The sequence below is a fragment of the Pristis pectinata genome, chromosome 14, assembly GCF_009764475.1.
Source record: "Pristis pectinata isolate sPriPec2 chromosome 14, sPriPec2.1.pri, whole genome shotgun sequence".
Taxonomy (NCBI): domain Eukaryota; kingdom Metazoa; phylum Chordata; class Chondrichthyes; order Rhinopristiformes; family Pristidae; genus Pristis; species Pristis pectinata.
The window spans coordinates 36,159,136-36,175,929 of record NC_067418.1 but is presented as its reverse complement, the minus strand read 5'-3'; the positions used below and the strand labels follow the sequence as shown (position 1 = coordinate 36,175,929).

The following is a 16,794-nucleotide window of genomic DNA, read 5'->3' as shown; positions in this document are numbered from 1 at the left end:
ATCAGCACAAGATCTGAGCACATGACCAGGGACACCATCAGGGCCAGATGCTTTCCTCATGTTCACTCTCTGGAAGACTGATCTTACGTCCTCTACGGTGACCATGGGTTCAGTTGCTTTGGAGGCTGTCAGGGTGGATGGTGACAATCCACTTCCCTTCTGTTCAAAATGCGCATAGAATGCGTTAAGCTCATCAGGAAGGGATGCGCTGTTGTTAACTATGCAGCCTGTCTGTCTTGAAGCCTGTTGTGGCATGTAAGCCCTGCCATAACTGACAGCTGGTCTGGGACTCTATTTTGAGTCGGTATTGTCTCTTGGCATTCCTGATAGCTTTCTGAAGGTCATATCTCAATTTCTTGTACCGGTCAGGATCACCAGTTTTTGTGTGCAGCAGTCCTCGACTTCAGTAGGGAGTGAATCTCCCAGTTCATCCATGGTTTCTGGTGTGGGAACACCCGTATTGTCCTCTTTGGTACACAGTCCTCAATGCACTTGCTGATGAAAGTCAGTGATGGTGGTGGCATACTCATAGGCTGGCAGCTGAGTCTTTGAACATGGACCAGTCCACTGTCTCAAAATTTGGAGACACTGGGGGAATGCAGGAAGAAGAAAAACTGGAGTTAATGTATGATTAGTATAAATGGGTGGCTGATGGTTGGTGTGGACTCGGTGTGCTGAAGGGCCTGTTTTTGTGCTGTCTCTCTATGACTCTACTTTTTTTTTTGTGTGTTGGTGACCATAAATATGACCACATTATAGAAGTGATTATGTTTGAATATAATGTGCATATCTCCTCACTTATACTTGCCCTTAGCGCATCCTTAATCTCAATAATTTCCATTCCTTTTCTCCCGAACTATTATCCCCATAGTTACTGCTGCTGAGGTCGAGAGGGCTGAGAGCTTCAAGTTCCTGGGAGTGAACATCACCAACAGCCTGTCCTAGTCAAATCACGTAGATGCCACAGTCAAGAAAGCTCACCATCGCCTCTACTTCCTCAGGAGGCTAAAGAAATTCTGTTTCTCCCCTTTGACTCTCACCAACTTTTACCGATGCACCATAGAAAGCATCCTATCTGGATGTATCACGGCTTGGTACGGCAACTGCTCCACCCAGGACCGCAAGAAACTGCAGAGCGTTGTGGACACAGCCCAGTGCATCACGGACTCCCCTCCTTGGACTCCGTCTTTACCTCTTGTTGTCTTGGTGAAGCAGCCAGCATAATCAAAGACCCCACCCACCCGGGACATTCTCTCTTCTCTCCCCTTCCATCGGGTGGAAGATACAGGAGCCTGAGGGCACGTACCACCAGACTTAAGGACAGCTTCTACCCCACTGTGATAAGACTATTGAACAGTTCCCTTATACAATGAGATGGACTATGACCTCACGATCTACCTTGTTGTGACCTTGCACCTTATTGCACTGCACTTTCTCTGTAGCTGTGACACTTTACTGTACTGTTATTGTTTTTACCTGTACTACATCAATGCACTCTGTACTAACTCACTGTGTAATGAATTGACCTGTACGATCGGTATGCAAGACAGGTTTTTCACTGTACCTCGGTACAAGTGACAATAATAAACCAATACCAATAATACTGGCACTCAAAGTAGAACTGCAGGAAATCTTTTGGATGAAATGTTAAACTATGGGCATAGAAAGATCCCAGTATTTGGTTCTGATGAAAGGTCATTGACCTGAAATATTAACTCTTTTTTCGCATTGATGTTGTCTGATCTGCTAAGTAGTTATGTCACCCAGTCTCTCCAGGTCTTCACCCCATCAGAGTTTGCCTTTTGTTTTCCCTGCTTTCTCTACAACTTAAAACTATTTTCATCAGAATTGGTGAAAATGTTAGAAATGAGAATCATCAACTTGTGTTGTTAGGTCTGTTCATCCCTTACAGATGCTGACTAATCTGAGTACTTTCAAGATTTTCTGTTACATTTCAGACTTACAATATCTGGAGTACTCTGCTGTTGGCTTCAAATTTTCCTGGTATTTGGCCAATGTCAGTCCTTCAACCAATGCTTTTAAAATGCGGCACGGTAGCGTAGCAGTTAGTGCGATGCTATTACAGCGCCAGTGATAGGGGTTCAATTCCCGTCGCGGTCTGTAAGGAGTTTGTACGTTCTCCCGTGTCTGTGTGGGTTTCCTCCAGGTGCTCTGGTTTCCTCCTACATTGCAAAGACGTACGGGTAGGTTAATTAGGTTTAAAATGGGTGGCGCGGACTCGTTGGGCAGGAAGGGCCTGTTACCATGCTGTAAATAAAATTTAAAAACTTCAAAAAAAAACCTGAATATCTGGTCAATATCACATTGGTTGTGAGAACTTTCAATATTGCCTTTTACAATAGTAATGACTGTTCAAAAGGCTGAAAAGCACTGGGATAGCTGAGGTCATAAAATGTGATCCAGGTGAAAGTTTCTTTTATTCTTCACTCGTGGTTCTCTCATTCACATCCATGACATCACACTCGTGGTTCCATGCCTTCCTATCATTCAATCTTCCCATGTGTTTTTGGCTCCTACACCCAAGCAATGAATTACTTTGTGTCTCATTTCTTGGTCTGTGGTTTCTTCCCATTTGTTATCTTCTGACTCTCAACACCTCATCTGGAAGTCCAGCACCAGCTTTCACATGCACGCTGATCACACTAGCTGCCATCACCAATCAATTTGGAACTGCTACTGTATTTGTCATCCATTTGATGGTAAGTTTCTGGTTCAGAGTGTCAAGTGTGGCTTGATTCTGTGTCAGAAGATTGTGGGTCTGAATCCCATTCCCACTGCACAGAAATCTAGGCAGATATACCAGTGAAGTACTGAGGGACTATTACATTGTTTGGAGATAATGTTTGTCAGATGAGATGTTAAACCAACCCCAGTCTTCAGCTAGATGTAAAGTATCTCATGGCTCTCTTCTAAAGAACTGCAAATTATATCTTGTATCCTTGCCAAGTTTAGCCCTCAGTCAATGTAACTAAAATTGCAAATGCTGACCATTATCACATGGTTGTTTGTGGTATCTTTTTTGGTATTGGTATTGGTTTATTATTGTCACTTGTACCGAGGTACAGTGAAAAACTTGTCTTACAAACCGATCTTACAGGTCAATTCATTACACAGTGCAGTTACATCAAGTTAGTACAGAGTGCATTGATGTAGTACAGGTAAAAAAAATAACAACAGTACAGAGTAAAGTGTCACAGCTACAGAGAAAGTGCAGTGCAATAAGGTGCAAGGTCACAACAAGGTAGATTGTGAGGTCATAGGTCATAATCCATCTCATTGTATAAGGGAACTGTTCAATAGTCTTATCACAGTGGGGTAGAAGCTGTTCTTAAGTCTGGTGGTACGTGCCCTCAGGCACTTGTATATTCTACCTGATGGAAGAGTAGAGAAGAGAGAATGTTCCGGGTGGGTGGGGTCTTTGATTATGCTGGCTGCTTCGCCAAGGCAGCAAGAGGTAAAGACAGAGTCCAAGGAGGGGAGGCTGGTGTCTGTGATGCGCTGGGCTGTGTCCACAACTCTCTGCAGCTTCTTGCAGTCTTGGGCAGAGCAGACGCCATACCAAGCCGTGATACATCCAGATAGGATGCTTTCTATGGTGCATCGGTAAAAGTTGGTGAGAGTCAAAGGGGACAAACCAAAGTTCTTTGGCCTCCTGAGGAAGTAGAGGCACTGGTGAGCTTTCTTGGCCGTGGCATCCACGTGGTTTGTCCAGGACAGGTTGTTGGTCATGTTCACTCCCAGGAACTTGAAGCTGTCAACCCTCTTGACCTCAGCACCATTGATGTAGACAGGTGCATGTACACCGCCCCCTTTCCTGAAGTCAATGACCAGCTCTGTAGTTTTGTTGACATTGAGGGAAAGGTTGTTGTCATGACACCATTCCACCAAGCTCTCTATCTCCTTCCTGTACTCCGATTCATCACTGTTTGAGATACGGCCTACAACGGTAGTATCATCTGCAAACTTGTAGATGGAGTTAGAGCAGAATCTGGCCGCACAGTCATGAGTGTATAGGGAGTAGAGTAGAGGGCTGAGGACACAGCCTTGAGGTGTACCAGTGTTGAGAATAATTGTGCTGGAGGAATTGCTGCCTATCCTCACTGATTGTGGTCTGTTCTGTGTACAAATTGGCAACATTACAAAACCTCAAGTACTTTTTTGGTTTTCGAGTGGGTTGGGACATCCAGAGGTTGTGAAGGGTACTTCATAAATGCAAGTCTTTCTTTCAGTTAAAATTTCTGACAGTTCAAAAGTTGTTATACTGTAGTGATATTTATCACTGGCCTCTTCCTGCTGCTGATCTTGCTTTTTGTCCACTTTTGGTTATACACTTTAAGCATGGAGAATGTGCAACCTTAATGGGCTGGTCAATTGCAATTGCAGCTTTCAAAGTCAATGTCTAATCCGTTACCATTTTTTCTACCTTGTGTCTTCAGAATATGAAGCACACAGCCTCATCTCTTCCTGCTAATATGTATCATGACCTCTGGCTCATTCCTTTCCCCTCCACAGGATACTCTGCATTCTCTTGGTGCTATTCTTTACCTTGGCACTAGGGACACCATACAGGAAACATGCTGCTGATTGCAGAAATGCTTTGTGTACCCTCCAGCTCTTCCCTCACTCCTTCCCAACCCCCATAATTATGAAATCCTTTATGATTTCAGCATTTTGACTCTTTGCTGTTCTTCATTGTGCAGTCCTTTTTTCATGGTGCAATTTTCTGGACTGCATTTTTTCAAAATACCATCACCTCCATCAGTGATTCTGGGCACGAATTTGAGAGTGACATACACCTTGAAGATTTCTGCCACAACCTGCCCTTTTGAATGACCACCACTTGCTATCCTGACTCACAGTGGCTGTGGTGTGGCTGGTTCTTAGAATGTATGATCGAGGAAACCCTTAGGCTCCCTAATGCCTTGCAGTGACTACAGGAGTCCTTCAAGTTCAGAAATTCTGAGCGCAATCAGTTGGAGGCACTGGCACATGTGGTCCCTAGGACATGTGAAGCATTCAGAAGATGGCCCGGAATTGCAGACAAGACTTCTCAACTGCCCATCAATATTCTAAGAATCCTTACACATCTCTATTTCCTCTTTAAATGTAATTCTTGTTAATATGTTAGCCTGATTAAAGTACCCCAAGCATTAGCTTCACTGTTAAAGTTATGTTAGAGAGTTTGAACTTCTTAAAAATGACCAGTTTAACCAGTCATATGCTTGAATGCTTGTCCTATCTTGGAAAGCCACAAACCAGCTGACAAATATCAGCCAATCAACTGCAACCAATCTCATTATGTCATTCTTGATATCACCCAAATATTTGAATCTTGGAGTATTGTGGAGAGCATTCTCTCGCTTTCCCAGTGTTACTACTGCTGCTATTTCATATCCAGGCCTTCTGCACTCAAAGATCAGTTCCCCTTACCTATCTTGTGTTTAACTGCACAAATTCTAACTGGTTCAGAACTCTGTTGGAACACTTCTGACCCCTTAGTTTACTGAGCTTTACTGATTCTCTTTATTCCAGAAAATAGATGCAAGTGTTCACTTCCTTGCTTTCATCACCCTCTGTGGGCTAACTCTCCAGTCTTACCTCACATGCTGCTTTTTATAATTCTCTATCTCCAGAATAATGCTTTTACTCCTGTATTCTCTTTGAGACTGAATTTTCAATTATTCTAATTTCTGGAATAACTCTCAAGTCTAAAACTCCTTTCAGGAATCTTGTCAAGTGTATTTTTTTTTCTCCTTTCAGGTTCTTTTGTTTGAAGCTCAGTGTTAATCTTATTCCTTGCTGTATTATTGACCTTTTGGAGAAGGATTATAAAAATACATTGTTTAGAAATTCAAATTCCTATTTTTTTTTGTCCATAATTCTGCAACTGAGAATTGTTTTTCCTCCCACTCAGTGAACTGCATTAACAAACATTTCCAGGTTGTGAACAATCAAAGAAACTGCAGGTGCTGGAAATCTAAATTAAAAACAGAAAATGCTGGAAATACTCAGCAGTTCAGGTCACATCTGTGGGAAGAGAAACTAAGTTAACATTTCAGGCCTATGACCCTTCATCAAAACTCTGTTTCTCTTCCCACAGATGCATTTCTAGATTGTTTTGTGTCACTTCAGAATTTCAACAGGGCACTTTCAGGTATGAGTCACCCTTGTGCCCCAAAGCAATTTCCATGCCAGATATGCATAGGTTGATGTCATTCTCTGTGCAAAGATCCTATTAGAGCATTGCAGATGAAGTTGGACCATGGTGTCTCAGAAGCACCTGTCATTGGGCATTGCCGGGACAACATGGTCTTCCCAGTGTGGTGCTGGAAAGGGAGGTCTGCCATGTAAATAAATGACTTGCTTCTCCTATTGTACTGCACCAACCCCCACCTACCACATCTCCCCTGCAAATCTACAGCCAATCCCCTACCCCAAATAAACTGTGTCCTGAATTCCCTCTGCAACTTCCCTCCTTTATTCCACTTCCCTTACTGCCCACTTACCAATTCTCAATCCAGTCTTTTCCCACTGCCAATCTCTGATTCATTCTCCAATTACTATAATTTCTAGGCACATATTTCTGTGGCCTGTATTTTCCTTCTGTGCATGCAATATGCACGACGATGTGAATTCTCCACGTACAAGGTGAACATTTCTTGGCTACAGATCCCTATAATATGTAGCAGTGTTTGTAACTTCTCAGTGTATATTTTGATTCTAATATTCATTTTGTTTTTATTCCTTTGTTCTCATCAGTGGCAGCCAATGGTGATGAACAAAATCACACAATAATACATGCAACACTTTCACTATACTACATTCATCAATTTCAGAGAAATGTTTAATTTGTAAGAGCCCTGGAATTCCACACAATTTCTGTCAGTGTCCAAAGGTAAAATTCTCATGACATTTTCAGGGGAAGTTGTTTAATGTTTTAATAGATAAGAAATCTTTTATATATGTGTGGGGCTTTGCTGCAGGTTTATTTCTGTCTTAATAATTGTGTTACCATATCTTTCTCAGATTACTGCTGTTTGCAACTTCTTTACATATATCCGGTATATCCAACAAGGACTGGTCCGACAAGATGGTAAGATCTTAATCTTTTTTTCTCCTACTGAAAATCAAAAATGAAGGGTCAAGGTCTATAGTGGCCTGTTTGACATCTCTACATTGGAAAGGGATTAAATAAAGAGTCAGAATAAATTGGGAAGTGAAAACAGTAATAGGAAGTTTGAGGAAGGTGTGGAATTCTTCCACAAGCCATCTAGTGACCTCTGAGTGATTGTGATTGCGTGGAAGGTGCATGCTGGGTACAGGGTGAGGATAGAGTTAGTACTTAAAGTTAACATAATTTGTTTTCTTTTCTTTGCAGTGGAACAGATGTACTGGGAAGTTATGAAGCTGAGGAAGGAGATGTCAGTTGCTAAACTGGGATATTATACTGAGGAGTCATAGTCCCTAAGTTAGTGCCCCAGATTCAGGACTAGGCTGCACAACTGTATTTTGAGGGGCTATTAATTTCAAACAATTGATTTAAACAATGGAGAAAAAAAATGCCTTCTATGAACAAGAACCCTTGCTTCCACTGAGAAAAAGAATCAAAGAGCAAGTGTGGTAATGTATTCAGAATTTAGTATCTCCTAAGTTCTGGCCCTGGGTTGTATTTTTAAACAAAAATTGATGCTGAAAGACTGTGAATATATACAGGGTAACTTTTTATTATTTTTTAACCTGTAACTTTCTCTATTCACAATAGTCAAGAATTTTAAGACTCCACAACTTTTTTAGACTCTAACAAACCACAGTGGCTTAATTATGTAACATAGAGACAAATATTTAAAAGGAGAATTATCTGAAGGAAAGTATTTATTCCCTTCAATGTAAAAATAGTAGTGGATTCCATACTGCCCAGGATGCTGGATTCTGGCATGAATACTGACCAGCCGATTATATCTGCAGTGATGAGCTAAATACCAGCTCATGAAAAACCTGGAGGAGGGGCAGTTAAGAAAATTGGATTAACCATTTCTACTGTTTCATGCTAGTAGAGATTAGCATCAATGGTATAGCAGAGAATTGTGCAGTAAAAGATACAAGAATTGCTGTGACACAAGAAACAAAAGATTGATATGTGTTAATTAAGTTCCTTGAAAGTGGCTATCATACAAGTCCAAGATGTAGCATCAAGCCCAGTGCAGCAATGACCACTCCCCTCCTGTAACACTGACCCACTGGATCTCTCTCTCCATTACACTAACAGATATGCTCTCCATGTCATTATGTTGCCTTTGTGCTCTCCTCAATTATACCGACATAATTGGATACTCTCTCACCCTAATTGTAGTAATCCAGGCCGGTTTTCCTTCATCTTGTCTTCGACCAGTGTAGAACACCTCTTGTTCATAGGCCTGTCAGACTAATCTATTTTTCCTTGCATCCACTCTCAGAAGCAAGGGTAAAGAGGGGATGCAGGTATTTTTAAAGAACATGCATCTTCTAATTATTAGTCATGTCAATGTCTCCTACTATTTGACTATCTGTTTGGATCAGCCCTAATTGGCATCTGGTGGATGGACCCTCACTTTAAAAAGCAGATCTCATAGTTTAATAGAAAGCATTTTTAAAGAGTTAGGAATGTTGGGATAGCTACAGCACTATAACATTTTCTTTTTCTAAAAAAAACTGCACCTTTCTAATATCAGGATACATCTCTCAGCTCTATGTAAATCCAATTAATTACTTAAAGTTTAGTGACTTAGGCAAACTATAACAGAGCTGCTTTCAAACTTTCTCCACCATTTTAAGTGTAACTATTGCTTTTATGGGTACATCAGCAGTGTGGTGAATAGGATCCAATATCTAAGTTTGTTTGTTAAGAATTAATGTTAGACTTCCCTATCACTGTCTCCAATAGAAACAAAATGGCCTGATTATTTTTTTGAATGATCACAAAACCACATTTTTCTTTAAAAGGTGTGGAAGCTCTCCCAATGATTTTAATGGTTGACATGGCACTTGCTTGTTAGATTGGGAAAGTCAGAAAATGCTTATATATCGATGTTGGAAGTAGATGTGAAGTTGTTGACTGAGTCTATCACATTTAAATAGCCTGCGGAGTCACTAAATTTACACTACAGGTGTATCTTATCTATATGAATTTGGCTGTGTGTAATGACAGTGCTATTTGGAGGCTTTGCATATGACTGGATAGTTCCATTGTCAATCAAGCCTAGTGATAGCATTCTTGCCAAAGATTAAGATTCAATTGAAACAATATTCATTTGTAATTATTCTCCACTCGCTGCATTTCTGGCAAAAATTGATTAGATTAGGAATAGTTTCTTTTTATAAATTTAGTTTCCTCTACTTCTTAAATAGACGGTTTACTGAGTAAATTACTGTTGTTAACTGTACCATCAAATAAGTACTGTGATCCCAAACAGAGGGCATGTTCCACATCCTACTATTTGGCTGATTAAAAAGTTACTAATAGAGACGCTGTTTGAAATGTATAGGTCCCTCAGCATCTGAACAGGCATAGGTTTCTGAAATGACTATCTGAAAAAATTGTGATGACCAAGCAAAAATCTGCATCTTTCATTCTTTTGGCTGACACAATCCTGCAAGGGGTTTCTACAATTCTTTTTTTTATTCTTTAGGTCTCTGATGCACAAATGATGGCCACTTGGATGAATGTTAGAGGGCTGCCAAATTGTAGAGTTGTTACCTAACCAGAATCTTTGGAAAAGGACTTAGGAAAATTGATTTTCAGGGAAAAAGAGGAATTTGATGTATTATTCATATTTTCTTTGGAATTTTGTGTAGAGTTGATCCCAGGCTAATTCTGAGTTTAACATTGTGCATAAGGTATTGCTGGTGAATATTGTGTTGAATCTGTATTAGAAAAGGATGGGGGTGCTTTAGTTAACAGTAGCATCATGAAGGTTAAAAGTAACTTACTAGGGCAGCACAATAGTACAGACCCTAGGTCATGGAGAGGCAGACCTAAACCTGTCAAGGTTTCTGCCCAGCCTTGTTGAAAATGGACATTTGGAGAAGCTAGTGTATATAGTCATTATGAGGACAAGATCATGCTGCCAGTCATGCCTTACACAATCAAGTAGCCTGTAAGCAATGATAAATAATTAATACCTGGGCCAGATACCAGAAAACTACCTGTGTCCGTGCAATTGTGTCTCATCAAAATGAACAACTTAAGGAGGCTAAGGGTGCGAGCCTGTGGGGGTTGTAGGAGTGAGGTTGGGGGAAGGGAAGGACTTTCGGTAGGTAGTGAAAGAATTAAAAATATATAAATTTCACCACTGAAAGGTTGCAGTAACACACAAACGCCTCAGTCAGTTGGCAGACCCAGTTGCCTATTAATGCTATAAATCACTTTTGTTTTCATGAGCTCCTGTAACTTCCTGTATTTGTTGCTGTACTTTTACAGGATTCTACTATCTCATCATTGCCATATTGTGCTGTAGTCCCTCACTGATGCTCATTCTGGGGCATCAGCAAAACCAATTATGGGAATGTTCATTCCACAAAACACTCCATATATACATGGGTCACTTTGTCCCAGTTAGTCTCTTTTTCCTTTCCCCAGTTAGTCTCTGTTAGTCTCTCTTCCCTTTCTGCTGTTTAAGAAATACCACACCTCAACTTCTGTACTTTCAGGGCCCAAGCCTTGGTATTAAATGCAGAGATTGGGCACACTTTTCACAGTCTGTCCATTTCTCACAGAATGGTTTCATGATCTGTCAATCTGGAGAACATAGTGTTCATTTGTCTGTTCTTACATCCTACTTTTCTGGGTGTACCATTTTACTGGTAACCAGTCTCCTGAGCAATAAGTGCTTTCATGTTTGTTAGATCTCCGTATGTCTCTATTTTGCATAGACATTGTCTGTGATGCATGGCATCCTGAGAATGGGAACCAGTAATTTCCCAAGAGTCCCAGTGTATCATTCCTTTTCATGTTTAAAATGTATTAGAGTATTATAATCACTAAGGGATGCCTTATAATTCATCCATTACTATTAAAGGAGCATTGTTAAATGTTTGGCAAACCTTAATGAAAAATAATTTATGACAACTTTCTCCCCTTCTGTCTTAGAAGGGTGTGCTGTTTTGTGCTGGGATCAACAGGTGCTTCATTCATCCTAGTCTTCAGTGAGTGCAAGCACCTTATTTAAACAAGATATATTTTAGCAGATCCTGGTCCTCTATTCAGTTGATATCCACTGTTGGATTTTCCAACAGGGGGACTGGTCAGGAGCAAGATTCCTGTCTTATTTTTCCCTCTCCTAGCTGCAGTGCAATAGGATCCATGACAGCACCCGCAATGTAGATCTAGATTAATTTATGCAGACAAGGAAAAAAATTCACCTTGTCAGTATGGCTCAATGTCGTAACAAGTGGAGACACTAAGCAGGGAAATCTTTGTTTAGAAACATGAGGAATAAATCACATTATTATGTGATAGCATGGCATTTGAGGTATTGATATTGCAAAATGATGTGGCATTCTCCTGACCCTTCCCCTCCATCTCTTAGAAAAAATATTTGCCAAACATTTTTCCGGAGTGATAGTGCTCCTTTAAGGTGCATGGTGCATGTTTATTTTTTTAATTGACTTTTTCAGTTGTTATTAATTAATTCCAGTGTTTGTGTTATTGGGGAGCAACAAATGTCTTTTTGCCAAATGTAATGCCTATTGGATGAAGGGAATTCTCCTTTCTCTAAGCTTGGTTTGGACTGACTGCATATTTATACAAATGTCTAATACATTCTATGGTGTATCTAAAAAAAATGAATAAAAATTGATAATTTGCTCCTTTGAATAAACAAACTGAAGATGATGGGCACAATAACGTATTTTTAGCATTTAAATTATAGACAGGAATCTAATAAAGGGCTTTGGATATTTTATGCACAGAATAATGAATACCTGAAATGAAATAGGAATACAAGCATCAAGGACATGAAAATGCTGTCTTCCTATTGAAGTTCATACCTCTGGTATCCTAACCAACCTGTTATAACAAATCAAAATAACCTGCCACCAAGCCATAATTCAAAGCAGATTCCTCTGTTGTTCTGATACAGAGAAGTTAATTTTAACTCAGATAGGGAGTGGGCAATGGCAGAATTACAGTCTGTGAGCACCATCTACCACTCCACTGATGGATTCACTGGGTCACCAGGGTCTTCCAGAATTGAGTGGGAGTTTCAAAAGTGTATCCTTATTGAGGCCCAGGTATGTCAATAAGATCTCAATCTAATTCATGGTAGTGTGTATGCCATTTAACATTATTCCCAAGTGAATTGGGACATTGAACAGGAAGCTTTACCAAGGAAATAAATTATTTTTTTCCTGGTGCATGAGTACAAATTTGTATTTGAACAAGAAAGTGGGCCATTGCTCTTCCTGGGTCACCCTCTCAATGATGGCATAGTCAGACTAAGATAACCTGATTCTGTTGGTTCAGAGCTGAAAATTTGCACAGGGTTGATATTTGGGACAGGTAGCTTGCTGATGAAATGGCCTCCAAATGGACTGGGCTTCCTGTGAGCAGGTATTAATCCACCAGTAGTTGTTTCCTTCTTGTGATATTTGCTGCTCATTGACTAAGTTTCCTGCAGTGCCAGAAGGTGGAACTTTGTTCTTTGTTCTTTGCCTTGCGAAAATCTTTACTACTAAGACTAATAAACAAATTTCTGACAAGAGACGAATGCTACTAAGAGACCAGGTAGCCACCTGTGGGCCCAGCAGTGAAGTGAATCCATCGAAAGCTGTGGATGTTGACATGGATTTAGAGGAAGATCATGTTGCTGACTCGCTGATGATGGCAAAGCAAAAGGCTAGCGTGACTAACATCAGGCAGTTATCCCAGGATACGGGTGATAACCTAAACCAGGTGGAACATCTGCTTAGGAATAGGAAAAATAAAACTAATTTTGCCATGGGAGTCAGTCTGGTGGAGAGCATCACTAGGGATCTTGTCAGGCGCTTTAAGAGAAAGAGTGAAAGAACACATCGTGAAATAGATAGTGCAAGGATTGATGAGAAATCATCAAACTCCAGAAATAGAGACTAACAGCCCAGAAGAAGGCTGAATATAGAGCAGCCCAGATTCTTTCTGAAAAAGACCGTAAGCGCCTCACGCGTCAATTGATGGGAGCACCAGTGCAGGGCGAATGCCCCCTGACAATTGAGGAAGTCTACCAATGCTTCCATGAGAAGCTGGGTACTGCAAATAATAGAGTGGACCTCAGGAAATTGGAAGACCATGATGCTGACTTCGATGAAGAGAACCTCCTCAGGAAGATCGAGGGGACTGAGGTCAAAGAAGCTCTTAACAGAATAAAGGAGGAGAGTACTGCAGGTCCAGGTGGAGTTAAAAAGAAGGACCTTAAAGAACTTTTGGCCAACGATGAAGATCTCCTGCCACATCTTTTTACATTGTGGCTCAGATCAGGGACCATACCTGAATGTCTCAAGCAGAGTAGAACAGTGTTAATCCCTAAGACGGACGAGAAAGATCTTTTGAAGAACTTGGACAACTGGAGACTTATTACAATAGGCCCAATGGTTCTTAGGTTGTTCACTAAGATACTAGCAAAACGACTGAGTGAGTCTGTCAAGATAAGTCAACGACAGAAGGGATTCCTGTTAAACACTTCAGGTTGTAATGAAAATATTACAATCCTTAAAAATATCAAAGAGGGGATCAAAGAGAGGTGGCAAAGAACTCTGTTCTTTTTGTGGACCTGGCAAAGGCATTTGATTCAATAGGAGACAAATTGATTATGAAATCCTTACAGAGAGTGGGTGCGCCAAAGGTCTTTATTGACCTAGTGATAGATCTGTATAACAACACGTCAACAGTTGTTGAAGTTGGCGTGAAGAAAACTAATAAAATCGAGATTAGGAGGGGGGTGAAGCAGGGCAATCCCCTCTCGCCAATTCTCTTTAATATTGCCATGAACCCCCTTATAAGTACATTAGAACATCGTGGTAAAGGAGTCGAGATTATAACACCCAGCGGAAGATCAAGATGCACGGTGCTTGCGTTTGCGGACGACATGGCAATCTTAAGTGACTCCTATGAGGGTATGGTTAGGAACATCAGCATATTGAGTGACCTTTGCAGAGGTACCGGTCTGGAAGTCAACGTAAAAAAGACAAAGGGTTTTCACTTCATTAGCATGAGGAAGACGTTTGTGTACAACTCCAAAGAACAATGGCAGTTTGGGCGAGAGTCGATAACATATATACCACCTGGAGAAGTTGAAAAATACCTGGGGGCGAAGGTAGATCCATGGTGTGGGATCTCGATAGAAGACCTGAGGTCAAAATTAGGAACATGGTTTGATAAGTTAAAAAGAAAAAAACTCAAACCAATGCAAAAGGCTGAACTGCCTATTTCCACCTTATTTTAACAGAGGCCTCTCAGAACATGCTGAGAGAGTTGGACCAAATAATAAAGAAGACGGTCAAAGAAATACTCCACCTCCCCCATGATACAACTGACGGAATTTTATATTCCAGAATAAGAGATGGGGGACTGTGTATGCCCAAGCTCAAAGTCCAGGTACCACTGGCGATAATTAGGAAACGGCAGTCCTTAGAAACATCAGAGGACATTACGATCAAGCACTCGTTCAAGATGGCTGGAGAGGATAACGTGGCCATTTTAGTAATTTGCCATTTTACAGAATCTGAGACATCACAAATGCAGGACACAGTCAATGTTACTGCTGGTTTGGATTTCAGAGATGGATGGAATTGGTACTGAGTACATGGACTGAATTCCTCCAAGTTTGTAACACTTCAGTTACATTTCTAACAACTTCAGGCTTAGCTCTTGTTATGGAAAACTATATTCTCTTTACACATCCTCAGCAGCTTGAAAGCAAGATGAGTCTTCAGAATCTGTACTTGGGAGAGCAAAACTAATGCACTGGCAAGAGCTGGTGAAAATCAGAGCCACACTGAGATTCCAAAGCTGGACTGTGAGCTCGTAGTTGGATAAGAGTTTTGGCAATGACTTAAAGATATTTTGTTGTAATAGACCCTTTGACAAGAAGGCTAAATGAAGGCATAATGTGGCTTCTTCTGTATTTTCATTTAATTCTTGCTGAATGGTACCATTATATTATTGAAAAGGATACAATATAGGTTGACAACAGCTCGATCAAATGGTTCTACCAGAGCAGACGTTGCATGTGAGTACAGATTTTTTTTAACATCTGATGGTGGGTAACACCATATGGTTAAATTTGAAGACGGAGTTTTGAAATTTTCTTAAGGGCTAACTTTATCTGTAACCCAAACAAATGTATACATATAAATCTTGCCTGCCGCAAATGTAACTTTGACAATTTTACAGGAACAATAAATAGACTCAAGATTAACTGCGATAATGTTGAATATGGACTCTAATATTTTGTGATTCATACAGCAATTTATTTCAGGTCACTTGCTAGACGTACAAAAAGAGTAAGTCTTGCATAGGAATGTGCAGATTTTACAGTGGTTACACAGATGTAGCTTTTTATTTCAGATGCTGAAGTTACTCTGCCTGAGTGGCATTATTCACAAAGTTTCAACCCTCTATTTATTCAGACATCCAATTTCAGAAAATCTGTATGCTTGTTCATGCTGAATACTAAACTGGAATATAATCTTCATTCTATTAAAACCCATTATACAGAGCAGTAACAAAAAAGCACCTTATTTATTCCTATTCTGAAGAGTTCCATGAACCCAACTTTTCAATCTCCTTTGGATTGCAATATACCAATTTTGTTCCTATCATTGACATTATATTGAATTATTATTTGCTTTACAGAATCTCATTCGACTTACTATTGTTCACTTCTGCTGTATTAAATTTTTGATTTGAAGTTGATGTGTTAGTCTGTTTTACTGCTCACTGCTTAGCATATTTAAGTGACTGTTCAAACAAACAGCTTTGCTGAATGAGTAAAATACTGAACTTGAGCAGTGTATGTGTTCGTACTTCAATTTCAGCCAGTGCAAATATGAAGCAATCAAACATATTCAAGAGCTTATATAATCGTATCCCAAACATAAATTTAATTGTAAAATAACAAGGTGTTTGAGATGATCTGAGGTTACTTGGATTTTCCTAATTGCGACTATTTGTTCTATGCATTGCTTTGGGCTGTAAAATATTGACAGCTCAAATTCAAAACTGTTCTCATTGCCCTTCAATAAATGGTAACAATGGAGTGATATTAGGAGGCATAGTTAGTCAAGCTGCTTATATTGTAAAAGGGCAACTTAATTGCAAGGGCCCTATTAAAATGAAAGAATTCAGCCAGTGTATCGGTCTTTTAATTCTTTGTCCATGTGTGATAATGGACTGAACTCCATTTAGAAATTACTCAGGGTGGTGTGATTGAAGTGCCTCACAGCAAGGGGAATGAATGAACTGAGGTGATGAGGAAAATACACCTGAGAGGAGTTTCTGCCAATACAAACAGAGCAGCATTTTTTAATTATGCATGCTGAAGTGAGTGATTTGCTTTTTTGTCATTACTGGCAGGAGGTGTGTCCACCTTTTTAAAGCAATATGTATTTTATGTGGTATTATTTAAGAAGTTTGAAATAAATTCCTTTTCCTGCTTGCAGGCATGCTTACAAAGTGAGAAGATGGCTGAAATATCTGTTCATGAGTATAAGTGCAAAACTATAGTTGAGAATTGCAATGATCGCTGAGATCTTGTATTTTTC

General features: G+C 40.1%; 1 protein-coding gene across 6 annotated transcripts in view; it reads left to right on the top strand.

Annotated features, from left to right (window-relative positions):
- Positions 1-14,448, top strand: part of LOC127577691 (guanine nucleotide exchange factor for Rab-3A-like) — a 130,300-nt gene extending 115,852 nt beyond the window's left edge. For all 6 annotated transcript variants that reach the window (XM_052029129.1, XM_052029131.1, XM_052029132.1 and 3 more), the window contains 2 exons: positions 7,048-7,114; positions 7,400-14,448. In XM_052029129.1, coding sequence (XP_051885089.1) covers positions 7,048-7,114; positions 7,400-7,482 — 150 coding nt within the window. In that variant the 3' untranslated portion in view covers positions 7,483-14,448. The remainder of the gene's footprint in view (positions 1-7,047; positions 7,115-7,399) is intronic.
- The last annotated feature ends 2,346 nt before the right edge of the window (positions 14,449-16,794 follow it).